This window comes from Schistocerca piceifrons, chromosome 1, assembly GCF_021461385.2.
Source record: "Schistocerca piceifrons isolate TAMUIC-IGC-003096 chromosome 1, iqSchPice1.1, whole genome shotgun sequence".
NCBI classification, from domain to species: domain Eukaryota; kingdom Metazoa; phylum Arthropoda; class Insecta; order Orthoptera; family Acrididae; genus Schistocerca; species Schistocerca piceifrons.
Window position 1 is genome coordinate 39,505,991 of NC_060138.1, and position 26,113 is coordinate 39,532,103.

The 26,113-nt window shown below is 41.8% G+C and overlaps 2 protein-coding genes across 2 annotated transcripts in view; one reads left to right on the plus strand and one right to left on the minus strand.

The window, feature by feature from the left end:
• LOC124775223 (glycine-rich cell wall structural protein-like) overlaps positions 1–19,929 on the minus strand; it is an 87,308-nt gene extending 67,379 nt beyond the window's left edge. The window contains exon 1 of the mRNA XM_047250096.1: positions 19,868–19,929. Coding sequence (XP_047106052.1) covers positions 19,868–19,929 — 62 coding nt within the window. The remainder of the gene's footprint in view (positions 1–19,867) is intronic.
• Positions 19,930–20,085: 156 nt separating this feature from the next.
• LOC124775328 (axoneme-associated protein mst101(2)-like) overlaps positions 20,086–26,113 on the plus strand; it is a 45,399-nt gene continuing 39,371 nt past the window's right edge. The window contains exon 1 of the mRNA XM_047250196.1: positions 20,086–20,102. Coding sequence (XP_047106152.1) covers positions 20,086–20,102 — 17 coding nt within the window. The remainder of the gene's footprint in view (positions 20,103–26,113) is intronic.

The window sequence follows — 26,113 nt, forward strand, 5'->3', positions numbered from 1 at the left end:
ATGACAAAAGAAAATGTCATTTGTGGGAAGCTTTTTGAAGGGGGATGATTATGGATGGGCAGCTCAGGTAACTGATAGTTTTACTTCTTGGCAAAGCTTTCAGAAAGCATTTTAGATGAAAATTTTTCCAAAAGAAAGCAGCAGAGAACTTTGAATGAATTTGGTGGAGGAGAGAGAGATTTGACTCTCTGAAGGAGACTGAAAAAGGTTTGTCAGATTTGGAAAAACAAACTGAAATATTTGGACAAAGATCTAGGTAGTGAAAGAATAATTATGGGTTTAGAAGCTAATTTTGCTGCAGAAAGTTAAAGAATTGCTTACACCTGCCCCTAGGGGTAATATTAGTGATTTCTTGAAGTATGTTGATGAAGTAGAGAGGGTGAAGCCCTCAGTGGAAGACAGTAAGAGGAATTTTGATGACAATCAATCAGGGAGAGAATTTGAGGTAAATAGGATGAACAGGACTAATTGCAATAGGAATGCAAGGAATGGCTGGGTGGAGGATAGCCAGGATGGACACAGAAATGGTAGGTGAAATTCAAGTAAAAGAAATGGGGATGACTAATTCTGGATCAAACCATTTAAACTAGATAATGCTCCAGTTCTGGCTCACACTCCAGCAGGTAGTGATGAAGAGCCACTTGTATGTAAATGTGCTGTAATCACAGGTAAGGTAAATGATAGTAGGAAGATGAGTGTAATTTCAAATTCTAGTGAGATGTTGAATGATGATGTGGGTAGCAATGTTTATCCCATAAAAGGAGAGGAGCAACTTACTATAATAAAATCAAGTGATAAAACAGAGTGTGTTGCTGTTGCTCAGGATGTCCAAAGTGGCAAAATGGAGGTTAAATTTTTAAGAGATAATAAGGAATTCAGGTGTTTTGATTTGTGGTCTAATACTGGAAACAAGGATTAACTAATTAGCCAAGTATTTGAGGACAATGAAAGTGACAGTGGCTCTGATTCTGACAGTAGTTGTGATGATGATGATGATAGCAATGACAAATACAGTAGTGATGAGGTTGAGGCAATTGAATTTAGAATTGATAATGATGGCCATGTGGTAAGTAAGGTAAGAAAAAGGAGAATAATGTTAAGCCTAATGAAGATTTAGAGTGTGAGAGTGGTAGTGAGGATGAGGATCATGGTATCTTTCATTTGACTGCGTCTGATAAATTTGGTGAGCAGGATGATAGCTTTTTCCAGAGAAAGGATTAATGAGGATTTGTTGTATGAAGATCATATGGTAAGTAAAAAGCGGGTGTGGCACCTGTAATAATAGGAAGGGAACAAGGGTTACTGGGCAGTGGTAGTGACTTGAATGGCATTTCACAGGCATTTTTTGAATCTATTAAGAACACAGAGGGTACAACACTGATGCTTGTTTCTGCAATAAAAATTATTGGTGCCTTTGGTAAGCTATCAAAGAGTGTGAAACAAGAGGTACTATTAACTGTGGAATTGGCAGGACAGCTGTTGGAGTCCAATTCCTTTGGGATTCAAAATTTCGGCATTGATGTAATATTTGGAACTAATTTTTTGTGCAAATGGTGTGTAAGTATTGATTTTACTAGTGGTAAGTTTAGTTTTAAGTACAACAGACGTAGGTACAAAATATAATTTTTTGGAAGATGTGGGCTAGTCTATGGAAACTGAATTAGATATGCCATTAAGAGTTTTGACCACAGAAGAACAGGAGGAGGAAGGTGGGGGGGGGGAGTGAGAGTGTGTGTGAGAGAGAGAGAGAGAGAGAGAGAGAGAGAGAGAGAGAGATAATATGGAGAGTTGAGGATACTTAAGGTATTACCAATAGTCAAAGAGAGGAATTCAAAGGTATTCTCCTGAGCAACTGTAAGGCATTTTCAGACAGGCCAGGTTTGTTAAAACGTTTTGAGTCCAAATTAAAGTTTAAGGATCATGAACCATTGTTCAAGAAACCTTATATCATTCCATTTTCAAAGAAGAAAGTGGTGAGAAAAGCAGTTCAAAAGATGGTCTCATGGAAGATTATTGAAAGGTCAACCAGCAGATATAACAACCTACTTGTCGTGGTAAAGAAGAAGAATGGTGGTGTCCGGTAGGTTCTGGATGCCAGGAAGTTGAATGAAATTGTAATAGGGGAGAGTGACAGATCAGCTAACATGATGAAATTTTGCAAACGTTCCATGGATATAAATTTCTGAAATCTTTTGATGTGACTTGAGGCTATTGGAATATCAGTTTGGCCAAGGAATTTAGGCCATGTACAGCATTTTTAGATGAAGGTAAATGTTAACAATGTGCTGCCATTTGGTCTGAACTTGTGTGTGTGTGTGTGTGTGTGTGTGTGTGTGTGTGTGTGTGTGTGTGTGTGTGTGTGTCAGAGCTATTGACAAGGTGCTAGATGGGATATTAGCCAATGAAATAATGGTCTATGTAGATGATATACAAGTAGCAAGTGCAGAATGGTGCAAGCACTGTAGATTCTGAATGAAGTACTGAGAGCTATGTATAGAGAAGGCATGAAACTAAAACTAAGTAAATGGTAATTTGTAAAGAAGGAAATTTCATTTTTGGGTCAGAATTAACAAGGAAGGTATACAGCCTGATCCAGAAAAGCTTGCTGCTATTGCAGATTTACCATCCCCAAATAACAAGAAAATTCTTGAAGCTATGTTTGGCTTCTACCAAAGGTTCATATGAGATTGGTAATTTAACCATCCCTGCTTTGGTAATTTGTTGAAAGAGAATGTGGTGTGGAATTGGACAGAGGATTGTGAAGAGGCATTTCAGAGCGTGATGAAAGAATTAGTAAATAGTAAGATGTGAGGACATCAAAATTCTTCACTGCCTTTCTGTATGAGAACTGATGCAAGTTTTTGTGGTTTGGAGGTAGAAATGTTCCTATTAGCACCTAATGAGATGGGGTTAGAACACAAAACTATTGCTTTTGCTAGCAGAATATCACAGCCACGTGAAAAGAGCTATTATGTTCCAGAATTAGAGGCTTTGGTACGTATTTTTAGATTTAAAAAGTTTGAGTACTATTTGCTTGAACATAAGACCACAGTAATACAGATCATAAGGCTTATAATTATCTACAGAAGTGCAGGCTGAAACATTAGGTTAACTAGCTGGGCCTTGTATTTGCAGCAATTTGATAAGGAGGTAAGGTATGTGAAAGAAAAAAACAATATTGTGGCTGATGCATTATCTAGGATGCCAGCAGGGAAGATGGATACTGAGAGAGAATCATGAAGGACAAGTAAGGTGGTTTAATTTGCAGAGTGGGAAGGATGAGAAGCTTATTAGGAAACTTTGCACGCAAATGAGAAGGAAGCTGGAAGAGAATCCAAATTTAAGGTTGTTTAAGCGCTATTACAGCTCAGACAACATGCCAAACATGAAACAGTAGTATACTATACATTGATTAGGAGGAAAAATTTGAATGATCAGGAATGGAAGTTATGCTTTCCTGAGCATGAGAGTTATGGACATTATGGGACCAGGGAAATAGTAGCTAAGATACAGGCAACATTAATACTTAACTTGTGGAGAGAGTTAAGCAGATACTAGAAAGGTGTGATAGATGTCACAGTAAAGACAACTGATGTGCCATCAAAAGGCTTAATGCATTCTGTCTTTCCTACCAAATCTAAAGAGCATATAGGAGTGGACCTTGTAGGAACATTGCCTGCACCTACGGGAGGGTCATAAATTAATTTTCATTGTCTTAGACACATTTTCAAAATATATAAAACTGTATCCAATTAAGAAGGCAAGTACTAGTACTATAATTGAGATGTTAACATCTGATTACTTTTGCAATATACGGGTTCCAAATTCACTTTTGTCTGACAATGGTCCACAATTTGTTTCAGAGAGGTTTGAACACTGTATGTCAATGCACAAAATAAAACACGTGAAGATATCTATTTTGCACAAAGTAACATGAAGGAAAGAGTAAAGAGATTAATGGACTGTGCAGGGCTTATTGCAGTAAGAAACACACCGCTTGGGTTATATCAGGCATTTTGAAAACTTTATCAACAATTTACAGAACGAATCAACAGGATATGCCCCATGTGAGCTTATGTTCAATGAGAGACCCAGCGACATCAGAGAAGAAGTGTATTTTCCTCAGGTATGTGAAGTAGCACAGGGTGAAAAATCAGATTAGCTAAAGAGATGATGAAAAAGAAAGGAGCAAGAAGGAAGAGAAGACATGACAAAGGAGTGATTACAACTAGTTTTAGAGTAGGTGACCTTGTCCTCATCAAAACCAAAGGAAAATCTAGCAAAGTAAATGATTTTGATTAAAAAGTTGTGCATGTGTATCATGGACCTTTCACAGTGATTTGCACTGCCCATGACAACTCTTGTGGATTGGATTACACAAAAACTAACAGGATTTTTGGGTGAAAGAATATTATTGACCTGAAACCCCATGTATCACCAATGAGATGTTTGAATATTGATCCACAACAGTTTGAAACTGTATCTGAGCTTGGGTTGTATTCATTTTGTTAGGAGAATGGAGTGTGCATTGAACCAGAAGTAAGACATACAAGCAAGTAGGGCTTCAACAATCTGTGTTGAATTCATTATGTGGTAATAATGCTTACCCTAACTGTCTGTCACATTTTTCATGTTTCTTGAGGCAGTCAAACTCTTCTATCTTATCTGTATCTTACAAGTGAATCAGAAACTGATTTTGTACAGTAGGATACTTTAGTGTAGTACAGTGGTACCGTGCTTAAAGAATTTCTGTCAGACAAAAAGGTGAGGTAAGATCGACACAGCCACCTGTCCTGAGAAGAACAGCAGCACACAATATGTAAATCACAGACAAGAGATGTGCAAGACTTGCACCCCAGTACCACACAATCTCTGGTCAGCATGAAAATGTTAGAGTGTTTTTTCCGTAGAATCAATTTTGCAAAAGAAAGGCAGAGCAGATGTTTGTTTATTTGATGAAGAAACAGTAATGAAATAAAATAATGTACAATGTTAGGGTCTTAATGGTTAGGGATCCTGTCTCTGCAGTAGAAATATTTTTTGAGACTGCACGCCAGTAGTTAACAAGGCAAGAAAGGTGAGCAAAATCATGGAGCTGACATACATGATTAATGTAAAGGTAACTATGTACAAACAAATGTGGTGTAACTATTGAGTGTCTAAATTTTGAACTAGCCAACACTGGGTACTGTGTATATTTTGCAATTTGTGATACTGGTCTCTGAATGAGAGCTTAATAAAAGAGCAATATTTTACTGAGGAACACATCATATAATGCTGCATCATTGGATCTATACGTTATCTGATAAGTTCTATTTTTGCTCTGAGGAATTATGAGCTTAAAATGGCAATACTGGAACCAAGAACAGTAAGTTTGCTGATGCTGAAGTGATGTGGTGCTAGACTGATGTGAATATGTCTGACAGGCCAACTGTTTGGTAACATTGTGATTTTTGTGAGGATTTAGTTTTCTGTTTGGATGAGAGTAGTACTCACAGCTGAGTAGAGAAGTGGGGCAATGATTTGGTACAACTTCCATCCCTTAATTTTGATTTGAATAATAATTGAGTTATGCGATGGTGACTATTCTTTTTTCATAACATAATGATTAGTAAATTTATGTTACCGCACATCTTAAGTTTTGCTAGAGATAATGTACCCATTTTAGACACTAGGGTGAGATTTTGCAAATGTGAAAGAGACCCACATATCTCAGGTTTAACCAGTTTCAGACAGTTGTGACTTACAGTAATGTTTTGTAGTGTAATATGCTCCTGATTTTATTACTTTTTCTAGTCACCACCTTTTGTACTATTGTCAGTTCTAGTACTAATTATTGTAATGTTATGAGAACTATGTAATGTATTTATTTATGATGTAATGACTATCATTTGCCATTATTGTTAAACATTTATTAGACTTACTTAGTAGTAAAAGTAAGTGTACTAAAGCAGGTACTTTGATTTTTTCATTTAATGTTGCAGAGGAGAACCTCCTTCAAGGAAACTGATAGCAGTGCATGTCCTTGCTAACTGCCACTTGGACCTGTTGAAGGCATGGACAACTTGCTGAGAAACTGTGTAAAAGCACATTAAAGGAGTGAAAGTTCTTGTGAAAATTACTGAACATTGAGCAAGTGAAATTTTCTGTCAAAAATAGAACTGCAATGTTCAGTGTAATTTAACTTTTCCCTACCCATGATTCATTTTTTGTTAAGCAAGAGGGGACACTTATAAAGTGACATTCATTTTGAAATTTAAGTTTTGTCTACCCAAAAAGGACAACACTTATTGTGAAGGTACATAATTTTTGGTACAAGTGTAACTTGTGGATATTTAGTGTGATTGTACAATGTACTGTACGTAAATATTTTGTATGGGAATTTTCATATGGCCAGTTCATATACGTATAAATTTGAAACAAAAAATGTTCTGTAGTTTTAATAAGATTTTGTATGTAATATTGTTTTTGTGTATAGATTATTATACCTAATTTCTGTGCTCACTTGTGGTCATGGAATTTTACAGTTATCTATTTGCAATATCAATCTGGTCAATCCAATGAGAGGGTGATGTGACAAAGCAAACTGGGATATTTTTATTTTCCCTCTTGTTTTGTCATCTGCCTCCTTAGAATTTATTTTCTCACTTTTAACTAATTACCAATAACATACACGAATATAATCTGCATTTTCATAGAAGAGAAAGGTTGGCCCTCAGTTTTGAAGAATATAACACAGGATCTAATTTTGTGATTAATTCTATGTCTGTAATTGATTTTCTAATTTATTTTGACTATTCCTAGTTAGTATCTTTTGTTGTAGGGTGCATCAGTAATTGTTTTGTAACAAATTTTATTGTTGAAGTGTAAAATATAAATTCTAGATTAATTATAAAGATTTGGGGGAACAAATAATAGTATTCTTAAAGGATCTATTTGAAAACATGTTAGCAAAATGAGCCCGTAATTAATACCAAAGTAATTAACAGTATTGCCAAAAGAATTGTTTGTGTAACTATATTTGTTAATTTTGTAACTGAAACAATTAATTCAGTCTAACTCTTGCAGTAGACAAAACAGTTAAAGAGAACAAATTTTTTTGTGTGTTCAGTTAATTTAATGAGTTAAGTTTTAATTGTAATTACCGTAAGTTTAACTCCCAACAATATGTAGTTTCAGTACGTATTGTTGTGACAGTATACAAGGGGCCAATTTGTGGGCTCGAGACAGTCAGTCTACAGCCGAGTTTCAGAAGAGAAACCCGTGTTGGTTAGAACAACAACAACAACAACAACAACAACAACAACAACGCATCACTAAAATTAGAGTAACATTATTAGGTTGTGTGTTAAAACAATGACAGTGTCTGCTCCATATGTACTTTTCTACTCTTTAAGAACTGTGAAGTCTGTGGTTACTTTTTTACTGCTTGTAGAAGTTCAATAGTAATCCATTGTAGCAGTATGTGTATGTTTGCCTGCAGACTATTAATGAGGCTTATGGAAAGTTAAAACAGTAGTGCACTGGTCATATGTAACTATGTATTATTGGGGGAAGGGGAATTACTGTGCAATGCAACTGTGCACTCTGACTACATTATTTAAAGCAGTCAGTGTTGTACTTCCCCAACTTATTTTTCAGCCTGTATCACAGAGCAGTACGTCGACACTGAGGATAACAAATTAAGAAAAAAGAAGGCAAACTGTCACAATTGGAGGACAGGGTGGAGGTCTTACATTTTATGATAGCTGGTTCAGTCTCAGTCCCAATGCTGGCTGTGCACTGGTTAGGAGGAGGCTAGTTGAGGGCCTGCAGCCAACCTGTTTGCTTGCTCGACACAGTGCAGTTATGCCTGGGGTACAATTTTGTACATGCTCAAGATTATGTAAATTTTTCTCTTTATCAACTGCCTATATACCCTGATTATTGATTTCTATGGAGGTGTTACCTGGGACTAGCTGTAATGTTACCTCTTGAAGTTTTCACAACAATGAGGAGTGCTACCTCTGTTTAGTGTAGTGTAACTTCATCTAACGAGTTTCGTAAGTGTCAGAGGAGATCACTAATAGCAAGTAAAGTCTTCGACCTGTCTCCAAGTTATAGGAAGTGAAATTTGACTCGTGAGCTGACTACAATCAAATACATTTGTATTGAGAATGCCAATATTTGTAAAACATGAGTATGAGAAGAAATGTAAAATTTGTCAATCTCAAAATTAGCAATTATTTTGAATATGATCATTTTTACTGATATCCGTTAATACATAATTAAACACAAAGTGCTTCTCAATGTACAGATAAAATTTGTTGATCTGTCAATCATTGTGATCTTTCATCATCAAATAAAATTTTAAATTTGTTCTGCACGGTGTCAGTTTCATTCTGTAGCAGATTTGTGATACCTGTCAGTTATGTGACTGCATAGAAGATACTGAGAAATTTTATTCTCATCCTCTGTCAATATCATTCTCGTTAAGTGATCAACTGTCACAAGCCTTTAGACAATCATTGTACAAAACAGCCAGCAGGCTTGTGGACTTTCTTTGCACCTCAAATAAACAGCAAATGGTACATTATGCCAACACCACAATTCTGCCAAATTGAAGAATGCCATATTGACAGAAAAATGTCACACTGTAATGCTAAATGAAATGTTGCACCACACTCAGCAGTTCTGACAAAGACTGAGTGAAGCCAAGACAGGCCAAGCCTTGGCCCACACGTCAAGAAAATGAGAGCGAGCTTGATAAATTTCTTCAAATGTAATTTTTCTCTTTCATCTCCTATGACTGTCATCCAGAATTCATTGACACGGTCATGATTTCTGGCAAATTCTTTGAGGATTTACTTTGCTGATCAGATCTCTAGAAATACTTAAAAACTCTCAAGCAAAGGCATTGCAATTAGGGAAGGTCAAACACTTTCATCTTTGGGAACTAGTTCACTGGTATTTTTTTCTTTTTTAGAACCATTCATTTTTACTCTTTCACTGCTCCTCTTCTGCCTTACTATGAATGCTAAATGAATATTCAGTTGATTTCCAGATGAAATATCAAATATGCAAATATACTCCTTCCACATGAAAAATTAATTTACTATCTAATGTTTACTGTCTGTATACTTAGCTGAATTCCTTGTCACATAGCATCATGTTAGTCAAGTAACACAATGGGCCTGTGACTGCAAGCCATGTACAAAGAAGTTAGAGGAGTTTGATCAGAAGTGCAGATGCCACAATGTGTTTACGATCCAGTGCATACCACCCTCATTGCCATTCACTTTTGAGGGAAGCTTATGACAAAAGCAAATCCAGTGTTTTGACAAGAGCTAAGAAACTGTATACTAAATTAAAAGCTTTGTATCAGCTATTGTCAGAGCTAAATAAATATTCTGAGAGATGATCATAACCTCTGAAGTGAAAACAAAGAAATATTTCCCAAAACCTTGGTGACATTCCATGTGTCTTTGCTTTGGTGATATTTACAATGGATGAAGACAGCTTTTCCTCAGTTAACAATTGAGAAGGATCCCTGGGTTCATTGAAGGGACCAGTTATCAGTTATTTGACAAAGACGTTCTGAGCAAGAAGAGGCAGCCATTAATACATGAGATTAGAGCAAGTATGAATTTCCACAATTCAGTGAATTGTGTGTCAGTGTACTTCAAATATAGGTTCTAAACACAAATGTATTTGAAATTTGAAAGAACAAAAAAAAATCAATACTAATCCACTTCTGATAATTTTATGCATACTTTGGTTGCTTAACTTACTAGGGAAAAGGGTTGGAAGAAGTTGTCCATGCTACTCACGCTGAATGAATCTAGCTGAATCATTGGTTTCTGTCACAAACACACAAAATTCCGTGGCATTTAGAGGCATGTGTGTTTTGAATGAAAATATTTTGTTATGAGACCCTTATTTATCCTGCAGGCATAAGGTATACCAGAGTATGATCAGTTTTTGAATTAACTGCACATTTGCTTCTCAAAGAATGAACTCATGCAGTACATTTTTGTATCTATCCTGCTAGATATAGGGGAGAAAGCCACTTGGCTGTTGAGAAAGTTTATGTTCTGTGATTAAGCTCAATTACAACTACAAGAACATACTGCAGTTCATTCTATGTCTACCTTCTGTACCACTACTTATATCTAAGCATGATCATGTGCCACTCCACAGACTGAAGCACCTTATTTGGCTTTTAGAACTGTTGGATGTTTGAATGCTTGTATCAGGTAGTAACATTGGTATTACAAGTGTGGCTTTGTGGAAACTATGATCTCATTTATGGTTCAAAATAGTTCAAATGGCTTTGAGCACTATGGGACTTAACGTCTGAGGTCATTAGTCCCCTAGAACTTAGAACTAGTTAAACCCAACTAACCTAAGGACATCACAAACATCCATGTCTGAGGCAGGATTCGAACCTGCGACCGTAGCGGTCTTGCGGTTCCAGACTGCAGCGCCTTTAACCGCACGGCCACTTCAGCCGGCTCATTTATGGTTCTTGCACCTTGCTCTGTCACCTTAATTTTCTGCATCTTAAACAAAATCTACACTGAACCATGAAGTATAAATCCACAGGATTCAAGTAGAAATTGGTTGAATCCCAAAATTGGACTAAAATGAGATTATGTCTTAAGGGATTTGATTTGTATACAAGAAAACTTGATCACCTGTAAGCTATGATGTAAAAATAGCTCTGCCTCCTTTTCTCATTCTTTCCCACTGTCAGTGTCTCCATGTCTCAGCAGCTCAGAAGTTCTGGAGGGTCGAACTTTTTTCCCCTATATCCACATTTTTAACAATTTGGTCCAAAATCTGCTCTCCCCTCCAAGTCTGGGAGTTTTCGGAATGCAGTCTTTATTTCTCATCCCACATGCTAAGTCTCCCCTGACCCAGGTTCTGGGTGACTTTATCAAAATCTACCCCTCTTCCTACACCTCCCCAGTCCTTTTCCTTAACCCCTCTTCCTTCCCCTTGAACCCTTCTGCCTGAAGAAGGAGCCACTGGCTCCAAAAGCTTGTCTGTTACAACCATCTTATGTGTGTGTTCTGCTGCCACTTGGTGAGAAGATTTTTATCTATCCAATTAAAAAATTGTCAAAATCTCGATTTAGTTTACTTCACTGAAATGGCTTAAAACAATTAGCAAGCAATAATAATGTTGAAGTAATATCTTGGCACATTTGATGAAAGGGTCTGGGATAAGATTTTGATAGTTGTGCAAATGAAACAATTGTTATCACGAAGTGATATCATGATCATCACATTATTAGCAAAAAAGACATAGTCCTAATTGAAGGAACACATTAAACCTATGGCCAGAATTGAAATCAAACTGGTCATTTGATTCAGACTGCAAGTCTTCAAAGTAAAGCTCGAAGTTAAAGAAATTCCATAAGAATGATTTTATTGTTCTTACACATAGCCTCAAGGCTGCAGCTCAATCTCAAGTAGTCACTACAGATGGAATCTGAAGTGACTGCAGAATGGTCACTGGCAGCACAGTGATGACCCTTCCAGGAGGCCAAGTCCGAATTAGCTTGAAATCTTTCCATGACTCTCAGTTCACGTGTGCTGCCTGAATCACAGAACAGTGGCGGACACTCCTGATAAGTAATTTTGGATTGAATGTTACTGAAAGGAGAAATCTTATTTCTGTGTTCTGTGCTTCTTACTCTGTTCAGAGTGGCTGGTCCCCTTGCCCAAGATTTTCCTCAGGTTCTTCAAGAGTAACATGCATTCTACCATTTTGTGCTGAAAAGGGCAGCTCACTATCTGTTAGCCAAATCAATGGGTGCTCATTGGGACAGTCTAGGTTCTCTCTCTAACTTCCTGTTTATTTATATTAACCAGTCTGGGTGTGTCTTGTGTTGTCTGAACATTTAGTCTTTGTGTAGTCAACATTCATCAATAGCTCATGCTTTCAAATGCTTCCAAAAATGCAAGTCCTCACTCAATTTAAAAGATGTTATCTATAGCATCCAGTGGATTCAAAGAAATCACTGTTTCCTGCATTTAGTGCACAACAGTGGTTTCCAGTGTGTCACTCAGAACAGAGACCCTGTGCTTTTCACATCTGGTCTGTGTAACAGTTGTTTCCCTGTGCTTTTGCCACAGGAAGCTGTTGCCCGTTTGGCACCCAAGTGTGGGGCTAACAAAATAGCGGACAGTGGTGGACTGTGTGGCACTGACACACACAAGAAAGGTTTGATTTGATTTTCAAACAGAAGAAAACTGACCATTTTAAATGCAGGCTCAGGCATCATTGAATGAGGATGTTAGCCAGTCATTACATAATGGAAGTGACTTATTTTCTGTCATAACCAACATACTTGGCAAGCTCAAAAACCATGGCCGTTAAATCAGCCCACAAGTTTCACTTATGGAATGGTCAGATTGACTTTCTACCTCTAAAAATTTGAGTGATGCCAGTGAAGAAGAAGATGAGTGCTGTCACAGAGATGCCACAGTAATCAAGAGATGACATAGGGTCCACTGCAGCAGTAACATAGTGGGAGACCTGTGTTGGTTAATCCAGTGATACTGCAACATGCAGTTCATTGTAAGGAAACTGGTACAAGATGCCTTAAGAAGGAGAGAGAAAAAGTGAAAGGCAGTGGACACATCAGGTGCATTCAAAAACAAAAGAAATAGAGGGTGTAAAATGAAAACTGCTGAAAGGATAGTAGTGCCACTGCCCACAGAAGGTGTGGCAGACATTATTAGAGCACAGCACTCCCCAACTCTCCATTTTTTTTTGTGGGTTTAAGGGCGCTCAACTACTGAGGTCATTAGTGCCCAGTCACAATTGTTAGAGCACATAGAATCTAGTAAAACTCAAGGGGAAGGGGGGACACCAGAAAGTCCTTGCAAAGATGCAGATAAAATAAGTAAAAGAGTTAGATGTCTTTGGACAAGCCAGTCAAAGTTATAAAACTCCGAACACGTGCAGCTGCTCGAGTGTCATCAGGTAAAATATCCGGTAAAGTAGATGGCAGGGACAGGACAACACGAGATTGACTAAAGCGGGGACACGACAATAAAACATGGCGCACTGTTAATGCTTGACCACAAGGGCATTGCGGGGCTGGGTAACCGGAGAGCAGGTAGCGGTGGCTAAACCGGCAATGCCCAATCCGCAACCTGGTCAGAAGGACCTCTTCTCGCCGAGATGGTCGGGAGGAGGTTGTCCAAGCACTTGGGAGCGGTTTTACTGCCCGGAGCTTGTTTCCTTGAAGGGATGACCAAGCATCCCACCACAATGACACAAGCCTCTTACAAACAACCCTACGAACGTCGCAGCTTCAGCAGCCTTATTCCCAGGCACTCTTACATGTCCGGGAACCCACAGAAAGCTGACAGGAGAACCATTATCAGCGAAAGAGTGGAGGGACTGCTGGATCCGTTGCACAAAGGGATGGACCGGATAGGGAGCTCCAAGGCTCTGAAGAGCACTGAGTGAATCAGAGTAGAGTACATACAATGAATGGCGGTGGTGGTAGGCATACTGAACGGCCTGATGAAGAGCAAAAAGCTCGGCCGTAAAGCTGGAACATTGGTTGAGGAGCCGGTATTTAAAGGTGACGGCCCCGACGACAAAGGCACAGCTGACACCATCGTCAGGTTTGGAGCCATGGGTGTAAATAAAGGTGTGACCGTCAAGTCGAGCACGAAGTTCGATAAACCGTGAGCAATACACTGCAGCCAGAGTACCCTCCTTCAGGAGTGAGCTGAGGCCAGATAAATATGAACCGGAGCCTGGAGCCAAGGTGGTGTCGGGCTCTCACCCTCTCTGAAGGTGGTAGGGAGGGCAAAATCCATTTGTCGAAGCAGGCGACGAAAGCGGACTTCAGGGGGAGCAGGGCAGACACATACAACCCATACTGACGGTCGAGAGAATCGGCGAAGAAGGACTGATAAGAGGGCTGGTCGGGCATTGACAACAGCCGGCAGGCATACCAACACAGCAGTACGTCGCGCCGGTAGGTCAATGGTAATTCAGCAGCTTCAGCATAAAGACGCTCGACAGGAGTAGTGTAGAAGGCTCCAGTCGCAAGACTTAACACCTGATGGTGGATGGAGTTGAGATGGCATAAGAGGGATGGCTGAGCAGACAAGTGGACGAGGCTCCCATAATCCAGCTTTGATCGGACTATGGACCGATACAAGCGAAGCAGGACAGTGCGATCCGCTTCCCAAGATGAACCACTATGAACTCTGAGGACATTAAGGGAACATGTACAACGGGCCAAATAAGGGACATGCGGAGACAAACAAAGTTTCCTGTCCAATGTGAGCCATAGAAACTTAGTTTCCATGAATGGGAGAACAACGGGACTGAGATGTAAGGATGGCGGAAGGAACGCTTTATATCGCCAAAAGTTGATGCAAACCGTCTTCTCTTCAGAGAACCGGAATCCATTTGCCACGCTCTATGAGTATAGGCTGTCTAGACAATGCTGAAGGCAGCGCTCCAGGAGGCATGTTCTCTGGGCACTGCAGTAGATCGTGAAGTCATCGACAAAGAGAGCCTGAGACACTAGGTGGAATGCAATCCATAATTGGAATGATCGCGATGGCAAAAAGTGCTACGCTCAAGGTGGAGCCCTGAGGCACTCCGTTCTCCTGGAGGAAGACGTCGGACAATACGGAACCCACACGTGCCCTAATCTTTCGATCCGTTACAAAGGTATCAATAAAAAGGGGCAGGCGACCGTGTAGGCCCCACCTGTGCATAGTGCGGAGGATACCTCCTCTCCAACAGGTATCATAAGCCTTCTCCAAATCTAAGAACACGGCTACTGTTTGGCGCCTTCGCAAAAAGTTGTTCATGATGAATGTCGACAAGGTCACAAGGTGGTCAACAGCGGAGGGGCGGCGACGAAAGCCACATTGGACATTGGTAAGTAGCCATCGAGATTCAAGAATCCAGACTAACCGACCATTAACCATGCGCTTCATCACCCTGCAGAGACAGCTTGTAAGAGAAATGGGGCGGTAACTAGAAGGAAGGTGTCTATCCTTCCCGGGTTTGGGTATAGGAACAACGATGGCGTCACGCCAACGCATGGGGACCTGACCTTCGGTCCAGACACGATTGTAGGTACGAAGAAGGAAGCTTTTGCCCGCTGGAGAAAGGTGTGCCAGCATCTGAACGTGAATGGCATCTGGCCCCGGAGCAGAGGATCGGGACAGTGCAAGCGCACGTTCGAGTTCCCGCATAGTAAAGGGGGCATTATAAGTTTCCAGATTCAGCGAGTGGAAGGAAGGTCACCAAGCCTCTTGTGCCTCTTTTCTGGGAAGGAAAGCAGGGTGGTAATGGGCGGAGCTTGAAACCTTTGCGAAAAAGCGGCCGAAGGCGTTGGAGACAGCCACAGGATCAACAAGGACCTCATTACCCAAGGTCAGGCCAGGTACCAAGGAGTGGGCCATAATGCCCGACAGCCGGCGCAGGCCAACCCAAACGACAGAAGAGGGAGTAAAACGGTTAAAGGAGCTGGTGAAAGAGGCCCAACAAGCTTTTTTGCTGTCTTTGTTGACTCTACAGCATTGCGCTCGGAGTCGTTTGTATCCAATACAAATCGCCAACGTAGGATGGCGGCGAAAGGTGCGTAAAGCTCGTCGTAGAGCACAGATGGTGTCTCTACAAGCCTCATTCCACCAGGGGATGGAAACGCGATGTGAAGAAGAGGTAATACAAGGAATGGAACGTTCGGCAGCATTGATGATGACAGCCATGAGGTATTCGATCTGACTGTCACAACTGAGAAAATCGTGGTCCGGGAAGGTCGCCAGGGATGAGTAAAGTCCCCAGTCGGCTTTCGGTATGTTCCAGCTCGAAGGACGTGCGGATGGGATGTGGTGCAGGAGACGAACGACACAGGGGACGTGGTCGCTCGAATGTGTGTCAGAAAGGACATACCACTCGAACCGACAGGCAAGAGTGGTGGATCAGGTCGAAAGGTTCATGTGGGAGTAGGTATGAGTAGAGTCCGAGAGGAAAGTCGTGGGCCAGTATTGTGGCAGACAAGATTGAGATGGTTGAAGACATCCGCCAAGATGGAGCCTCTGACAGAATGCAGGAGAGCCCCAAAGGGGATGATGGGCATTGAAGTCGCCAAACAATAAAAACGGCGGAGGAAGCTGAACAATCAGGTGCATCATGTCAGCCCGACTAACTGCGGATGATGGAGTGTAGATGGTACAAACAGAAAAAGGAAAGGCAGAAAGAGTAATATGGACAGCTATTGGAGTGGGGTGGTCAATGGGATGCGATGGTAATAGACATCGTCCCGAATGAGCAACATGACCCCACCATGAGCTGGAATACCGTCCACAGGGGTGAGGTCATCCCACTCCGAGGTATAGTGCGTAAAAGCAATACGGTCATTTGGGCGCAACTTGGTTTCCTGGAGACCAAAGACAAGTGGACAGTGCAGGCAGAGAAGCAGTTGTAACTCCTCCAGATTAGATCAAATACCTCTTATGTTCTAATGTAACAAGGCCATCGCTGGTCAAAAAAAAAGGGGGGAACGAGACGGGGGAAGACCTGGTCACCTCGATGGCCGCGGAGGGCCAGGTTTCTAGGTAACAACGCTACAACCGGCTGGAGGCAGATCCTGTTCCATCGAGTCATCGCCAGCTGCAGCCACTGTCCCGGGTTGCGTAGGAGGGGCAGCATCATTCGTCAACGAGAGGGCAGCTGAGCGCCTGGCAGCAGAGTGTACCGGCGAGACCGAGGACGGCCGGGAGCAGCGACTAACAGATGGAGTGTCAGACGACACACGCCGGGGTGGAGAGGGCGATAGAGACTACTTCTTGGAGGCCTTCTTGGAAGTCCGAGGTGGCATAGGGATGGTGGGCTGGACCCCAAGAAGAGCCTCACGAGCAGGGTCTATTTTGGAATGCCGGACCTCGGAAGCCGGGGTCCGGAACATTTCCCTGATGGAGGCCTGAGAAGAGGATCTCTTCTCAGGCGGGGGCGGCGGGGGAGGGGGGAGGACAAAGGGTTGCCCCTAGAGCAGAGAGGGCAGAGGGCGTCGGGGAGGAGAATGATTTGGAAGGGAGGGATTATGGAGGCGGAGGCATAGACCACAGATGTGGGGAAGAGGTGGAGGGGGACAGGATAGGGGTGAGGATACTGTGGAAGGAGTGACATGACTGAGGCAAACGATCTTGTCAATGTAACGGGATGGTGGTGGCCCTATTTCTTCCTGGCCTCATAATAAGAGAGATGATCCAAAGTTTTGCGTTCTTGAATCTTCTTCTCCATCTGATACACGGGGCAGTCTAAAGATCTAGGCGAGTGGATGCCAGGACAATTAATGCACCGAGTTGGTGGGGTGCATGTAGGTTGCTCACGAAGAGGATGTCCGCAATCACCACAAAGGGGCTCAGCCTCACACCGTGACGACATGTGCCCAAAGCGCAAACACCGATGCAGTGCATAGGAGGTGGGACGTAAGGTCGCACGTGACACCGGTAGCACAACACCTTTACCTTCTCTGGGAGAACGTCCCCCCTCAAAGGCGAGGATAGAGGCCCCGGTGTCGATGCGATGGTCTTTGGGGCTGCGCTGGACTCGCCGGACGAAATGCACGCCTCGGCACTCCAGGTTGGCCCTGAGCTCCTCATCAGATTGCAGCAGGAGGTCCCGATGAAAAATAACCCCCTGCGTCCTATTCAGTGCCAGACGCGGAACCATAGACACTGGGATGTCCCCTAGTCGGTCGCACGCCTGGAGCGCCGCCAACTGTGTGTCGGAGGCGGTCTTTATAAGAACGGACCTCGAACGCATTTTACTGAGAGCCTTGATTTCCCCGAAGATGTCCTCGATGTGCTGGACAAAGAGCATGGGCTTGGAGGTGGCGAACGTCAACCCATCGGTCCGAGAACAGACTAAATAGCGGGGGATGTACTTCACCCCAAGCTGGTGGGCCTATCCTTCCTCCCAGGGAGTGGCCAAGGGGGAAAGGGCACGAGAACCAGAACTAGAGACAGTACCTTTCTTTTTAAATGACTCTGCCGCAGAGCAAACTGATACATGTTGACAGTGCATCTGCGAAACGTCCGCCCCGATACCACCCACTCTGACCAGGGGCTCTCCCCACGGGCGCCACCCAGCCTCAGCAAGGGCCACCTGGCAGGATGACCGTTGCTGGGAGTCCCGATGCCCCAAGGAGACTGGCATCTACTTGGCTGACGTGGAGACGGTGCAGCTGAGGTATCGGCAGTATGATCCCTGTGTTGTCAGGGGGATACAACCTAGAGGGTACATGACGACCCCACGACAACGGGCTGGCTACCGTGCTGGATTTTGGGTGCCATGGGAGGTCAATCATGATTGTAGGTGCAGATGGAGACGCACTATGGGCGTAACTTGTGCAACCGATCAGGCGTTTAGGCCCAATTTGAGAAATAGTGGGTGTGGTTACAACGCCGTTACAATGCTGAGTGCCAAGGTCTTAGTGCACTGAGGACCAGTGATACACCACATAAGGTGTCCTTCCCCAAAAGGCTTGTACTTCTGTAGAATTTTGAAAAATGGAGGTCAAACCCCAAGGGGGACTATCACATGGAAGGCTGAAATGGTAGAAACTCCTTTTAGTCACCTCTTACTACAGGCGGGAATACCTCGGGCCTATTCTTACCCTGGACCCGCAGGGGGAACTCTCCATTAGAGTGACATGGGTGTAGACCCAGTGTGTGCACACGTGTCTTGACTGTTCACTGCACTGTGGAAACTAAAATGGAAGCCTTGAAAGAAAAGCATAGACATATAGTCCATTTTCTGACAGCAGAGTGAGTTTAGGGGAATGTAAATTTGTCAAAGAATGGTGGAAGTACATAGACAGCAGTGCACATCCTTCACAGGTCTGCCTCTCTATCTGAACTCCTTAACCAGCTCCCACAGCAACTTGTCAGTCTTCAGCAATGAGGGCATGTGACTGCTGGATAACGGCAGCAGTAATGCATTCCAGACTTTACATCATAAGCCAAGGGCTGCCCGTCTCCCCACCCTGCTCGTGCTACACCTCTGCTGTCCTGCAGATTTCTGTTGACACATGTACTGTCCTGTGATGAATTTCCACACCCTGCACTCCTCCCACATTGTGGAATTGACAGGTATTTTCATGTTTGTACTTCAATAAAAATCTGTTCACACTGAGAAATTAAATTTCTTTTATTCCAGTTACACACATTTTGCTGATTTCCTGTTTTTAAATAAAACAGACTGTGGAAAAAATTACCGACAGAAAACAATGTTAGGTCTGATACAGATTGAGTCCCCAAAACTCTGTACATGTATAAACCAAAGTCCTGCACAGTGGTTTCTCACTGTAACTGAAGGCTAACTACAGGAATTTTTTGTAGAGCCTTCAACACTTATTTCACAAATAGAGAAACTAGTTCACGAGGCCACAGGAAATAGGTGTAAGACCTCTGCACGACCAAGCAGGCACATCCTACTGCCACTGGGTGACTAGCTACTGTCGACCTCGTGATGTGGCACTTACCACCTGTTAGAGTAGAATCAGACTTGTCGGTATAGAGGTAATGCGTAAGGCTCTCTGACAAATACAAAAAACCATCACATAGAACATGTATCTCATGCCTGACTGGCAGACCAGAAGAGACAACTGCTCAAAGAGGTGTCAGACATGGCAGTCAGCAGTCATTTGTACCCTTGGTTCCCAGTATTTATGATGAGAAAGGATAAAGGCAGTCAAATAAGCAGGCAGTCCGGAGTGTGCCAATTCTAACTGAACTACCATTTACTATGGAGAGGATTGTAACAATGTGATTAGTGTTGCCCGGGGATAAATACATGTAATACGCCACTGCCCAGCAGGCTGACTCACCTTGCGTATGAAGCCAATAACTCCCTGCACACCTTGGGTGTCAGGCCAGGGCTCACCCACATGGCAGCCCAAACCCCAGCGCTCAACGAAGGCTGCCGAAACACTTGTCGTTTTGGCTCCTGTCAGGAAGATAGCAAGAAACCAGTGTGAAGAGAGCCAACTAAGCTTTGTTTTAAGTTTCCAGTTAGGGTAAAAATGTTAAACACAGTAACAGAACCATGACATACTATCTACAGTAATGTATTAAGAAAAGAAGTCATTTTGAGAAGTTCTCAACCAATTACTTAAAATTTTTACACTATAATGGAACCTTCAGACGAAGGCTATACTTTTAGTACATTTAATACATAAATATTGAAGATATTAATAGATGATACAATAATAGTAATAATAGTAACAACAACAACAACAACATAAACAAAAACAACAACAGCAACACTGCAGCAGAGATGCTGAGTCACAGATAGGCACAACCAAAAGACTCTCAAACAAGTAAAGTTTTGGTTGAAAGGCCATCATTGGGATCCCATCTGGTGATTCCATCACAGATGTATTATCTCTCAAGGCACTAACACCCTTTGATAAATTTCTTTTGACAATGACATGATTGTAAACACCAGAAGGAAAAGTACTCTAGGAAGCAAACAATCCATCATGGGAAACAGTGACACAGATGGACCACCTGATTGTGCAGAGCCTAGAACATCATGTCAAGAAGAATAGATGCTTCTTATAACTTCTCCATAAGGCCTTAGAAGAAATATAAGAAATATCTACCAGCCAGATTGAAGAACACTTAAATAAAGACTGGGAAACAAACAACTAACAGATATTAAATAGGGGCAACAGACACACAGTAGCACTTCAGGAAACCAGGTACAGAGATGAGATATCACTTGGATAAGATAATTTTATTGTCATTAGGCCTTTACAGCAATAAACTTTTTTATACATATAACATAATCATTACATTAGCAAATAGAAATGTTTGGGTGTGTCAGTTGTTAGCTTGCAATTCCATGTTGCAGTTAACAAAATCCTTTTAATTCATGGAAGGGGTTGGCAAAAAGCCATTTATTTAATGTTTTCCTAAATTCACACTAAGGTCTTGTACCCTCTGCGGAAGCTTATTAAATAGTTTGTCGTCCACTACTTCAAAAATATTGATTGGCTTTGCTAATCTATGGTATGACATATGTAAGGAATTGTTCTTTCTTTTGTTGTGACCATGATTATTATTTCTATGTTTTACTTCATATAGATTATTTTTCATGTACGTTTACACTTGGTATACATATATACAGATTTATTACAGTCATTTTATGTTCAGAGAATGAAAGCTTACAATGTGCATTATGCTGAGAACATGTAATGACTGACAGGTTTCTTCTACAGAAGTAATATGTTTTGGACATGGCTCCACTTTCCTCAGGGAATACGCCCATAAGACATGGTACTTTGAAAAGTGTAAGATAAGATTTTTTACACTAAGCTTCTGGTACACATTTAATATGACATCTTAATAAGTAAATTACTACAGATGATTTAACACCAATGTATTTTGTGTGTTGCTTCCAGGACAATATGTCATCTAGGTACACGCCAGAACTTTACACAACAGGGATCTTTAAAAGGAATTTTGTCCTTAGGGTTAAATATTTTTTCGGTTTTGTTGTCATTCAGGACAAACCCATTTGACCTGAACCTATATGACGTTTGGTCGAGTGTATTATCAGCAGATCTTTTAACTTATTTAGATCATTGTTTTAGTTTAGGAAAGTAGTGTCATCTGCAAATAGCACTTTCTTGTAACGTATAAAGGATGGTAGGTCATTGATCATTACCAAAAACAAAAATTGTCCCAATATAAATCCCTGCCGAACTCCCACCTTAGTTTGTTTCTCGATAGACTTTTCTGTGCCAATACACACTACTTGTCTACGGTTTTTGAGATAAGACTATATGAGTTTTAGGCTGTTCTCTCTGATGCCATAAAAATGGAGTTTCTGTAGAAGTGTGTAATGTCCTACACAGTCAAATGCTTTGCTCAGGTCACAAAAGGTGGACTGAGCAAATCCCTTCTTCTCAAACACTTGAACATATTTAATTATTGTGTCTGTTGCAGCTACTGATTATGATTTTATTTTATAAATCCATATTGTGCTACATTAATTATTCCAGGTTTTGCAAAATGAGTGGTAAATGATTATATATATATAAAGATGATGTGACTTACCGAACGAAAGTGCCGGCAGGTCGATAGACACATAAACAAACAAATCTTTCCTGATGAGGCTACAGTTTGTTGCAAAAGCTTGAATTTTGTGTATGTGTTTGTGTGTATCGACCTGCCAGCACTTTCGTTCGGTCACATCATCTTTGTTTTTAGATGTATTTTTCCCATGTGGAATGTTGTGCTGACTTTCCTGGGATGTCGCACTATCGGAATGGACCACATTTGAAACAAGGGACTGATGACCTTGCTGTTTGGTACCTTCATTACCAACCAACCACACCTACCATTTCGTAAATGCAATTATGTGGCTTGTGAAAATGCATAAAGCTAGAAACTAGTCAGCCAGTAAATAAAGACCAGCTTTGATATTAAACATTAATAACTTTTTGTTCTTAAATTTCTGAAAAAGGTTGACAGTAACATTAAATCAAATTGTCTGTAGAAGTCAGTGAGACTTCCCATGTTATTGCTGGTGCATCTGTGTGGCAAAATGTCCTATTGCCTTTTTCTCTTCTATAATGATTTGTTCATTGAAGTCATCTAAGAGTATACTTAAGAATATACAGCCTACATTTGCAGGTTAACTTGGTTTACCCAGGTTTCAACGTTATTAATAATGTCTTCTTCAGAACCTGCAAAAAGTTTATAATATAATGTGCTAGTAAATTGTATTAGATATGGTTATCCTACAGGATGCAAAGTGTAGTACTTACATAAAATACTATTTAAATGTTTGCCTAAAACAAGCCATGTCCTAAGTCAACTTCATAAAACTTGATGCATAACCGTAATGTTGTGTCACTTCTATTAAACAAGCTGTAGCAAATTCACTTTAAGCCCATTGTATGGGCCTCATCATGTGACTAGAGACTGCAGACTGTGAGGGCTTTGTGGTCTGCCTCACAGAGGGTGGCGCACATGCGCGAGATGTATAGAATCAAACTCTTACTACGCATGCGTCAGATGACGTTTCTGTTATAAATTAATTTTATACTTTACTGTTGTAAGTTAAAGTATCCAGCATGACTACATTGTACATTCTACTACAGAGCCTTGTAAACTGACCAACAAATCTCGTATGAATATCTATAAGCAAAGTTCTTTTATTACAGAAACTGTAATGGTCACATGCATTATGAATTATTATAAACCTAATATAGGCTGGAAGCCTTCGAAGTATGCCCTATTTTATAGATACTGTTGATCATTCAGTAAGTTGCCTCTATCTGTAATTAGGTGTGCATAAATTTGTAGTTAAAGTGTGTTGAGTCTATAACCCTTAACTTCATGATGTAGTAGCTCTATCTCATGTAAAGGTTTAGGTGTATGAGCCATTTGCACCAGATGTTCCGCAAAGACTAACCCCCTGTGTTCCTATGCCCTTTGTGGAAGATGTTCTTTAAACCTTACTGCTATATCTCTGCCTGTTTGACCTATGTAATAACATGGGCAATCATCACACACAATCTTATATACACCTAATTTCACTGTCTTATCACAGTTTTCTCAAGGGTACAAATGAAATTTCACTTTAAACTATTACTCATCAAGAAGGAAATTTTAAAACCTGAATTTTTCAACAGGCACCCTATATTGTAAGAGACATTACCTATATAAGGAACCAACAACCATTTCTTGTTCTGATCTTGGGTTTGAGTATTTGTGTTTACTAAAGTCGTCGTCCTTTTTCGCATTTTCTTATGATATAATTGCCTCATTATCTTTGTATCATAGCCATTATTCTGTGCAATACTCTCGAGAATTTGTAATTCCTTTTCGAGGTTGATACCTGACAATGGGATTGAAAATGCCCGATTGATACAGTGATTGCCCAATGGATATAGTGTTGCAGTTCAGATGGAGGGTAGGAGAGAAGGTGCGGAGGGGTCAGGGGATAAGTAGCGAAAATGAGAGAAATAAAAAGAAAATAAGACTGTATGTGGTGGTGAAATGATAGCTGTGTAGTGCTGGAATAGGAACAGGGAGTGGGCTGGATGGGTGAGGACAGAGACTAATGAAGGTTGAGGCCAGGTGGGTTACGGGAACATAGGATGTATTGTAGGGAAAGTTCCCACCTGCACAATTCAGAAAAGCTGGTGTTGGTGGGAAGGATCCATATGGCACAGCCTGTGAAGCAGTAATTGAGATTTTTGTTGGTGGCCATTCATGTGGACAGACAGCTTGCTGGATGTCATGCCTACATAGAATGCAGCACAATGGTTGCAGCTTACTTTGTAGATCACATAATTGGTTTCACAGGTAGCCTTGCCTTTGATGTGATAGGTAATGTTAGTGACCGGACTGAAGTAGGTGGTGGTAGGAGGATGTATGGGACAGGTCTTGCATCTAGGTCTATTACAGGGGTATGAGCCATAAGGTAAGGGATTTGGAGCAGGGGTTGTGTAAGGATGGAAGAGTATATTGAGTAGGTTTGGTGGACGGAGGTATACCATGGTAGGAGGGGTGGGATAGATAGTGGGTTGGACATTTCTCACTTCAAGGCACAATGAGAGGTAATCGGAAACCAGGCAGAGAATGTAATTGAGTTGCTCCATTCCTGGATGGTACTGAGTTATGAGGGAAATGCTCCTCTACGGCTGGACTTAGGGATGGGGAAGATAAGGCACGGTAGATTTGTTTTTGTACAAGGATGGGAGGATAATTATGGTCAGTGAAGGCTTCAGTGAGACCCTCAGTATATTTACATGGGGACTGCTCGTCACTCCAGAAGTGGAGGTATTGCTGGTGGTTAGTAGGTTTTGATATGGACGGAGTTACTGATGTAGCCATCCATGATACGGCTATGGCCACCCACATGGCACCATCCTATGCTAACCAATTCATGGACCATATAGAGGAATCCTTCCTAAAACCCAGAATCCTAAACCCCTCACCTGGTTCAGATTCACTGACATCTTTGCTATCTTAATTGAAGGTGAGGACACGTTATTCACATTCCTCCAGAACCTCAACAAATTCGCCCCCCCCCCCCCCCCCGCCCACATTTGCTTCACCTGGTCCTACTCAGCCCAACAAGCAACCTTCCTAGATGTTGACCTCTGCCTCAGAGATGGCTACATCAGTACCTCTGTCCATATCAAACCTACTAACCACCAGCAATACCTCCACTTCCACAGTTGCCACCTGTTTCATACCAAGAAGTCCCTTCCATACAGCCTAGCCATCCATGGTCGTCGAGTCTGCAGTGATGAGCAGTCCTCCTCTAAATATACCGAGGGTCTCTCTGAAGCCTCCACTGACCATAACTATCCTCCCATCCTTGAACAAAAACAAATCTCCCGTGCCTTACCTTTCCAGTGTCCCACCACCTCCCAAAGTCCCGTAAGTTGGCCACAGAAGGGCATTCCCCCCATAACTCAATACCATCCAGGACTGGAGCAACTCTATTATATTCGCTGCCAGGGTTTCGATTACCTCCCGTTGTGTCCTACCCACTATCTATCCCACCCCTCCTACCATGGTATACCTCCATCCACGAAACCTACTTAATATACTCGTCCATCTTTACACAACCCCTGCTCCAAATCCCTTACCTCATGGCTCATACCCTGTAATAGACCTAGATGCAAGACCTGTCCCATATTTCCTCCTACCACCACTTACTTCAGTCCGGTCACTAACATTACCTATCACATCAAAGGCAAGGCTACCTGTGAAACCAGTCATGTGAGCCACAAGCTGAGCTGCAACTACTGTGCTGCATTCTATGTAGGCACGACAACCAGCAAGCTGTCTGTCCACATGAAAGGCCACCAACGAACTGCGGCCAAAAAACAAGTGGACCACCCTGTAGCTGAACACACTGCCAAACATGGTACCCTCATCTCAATGAGTGCTTAACAGCCTGTTCCATATGGATCCTTCCCAACCCCAGCATTTCTGAACTGTGCAGGTGGGAACTTTCCCTGCAATACATTCTATGTTCTCGTAACCCTCCTGGCCTCAACCTTCGTTAATCACTGTTCTCACCTATCCAGCCCCCTCGCTGT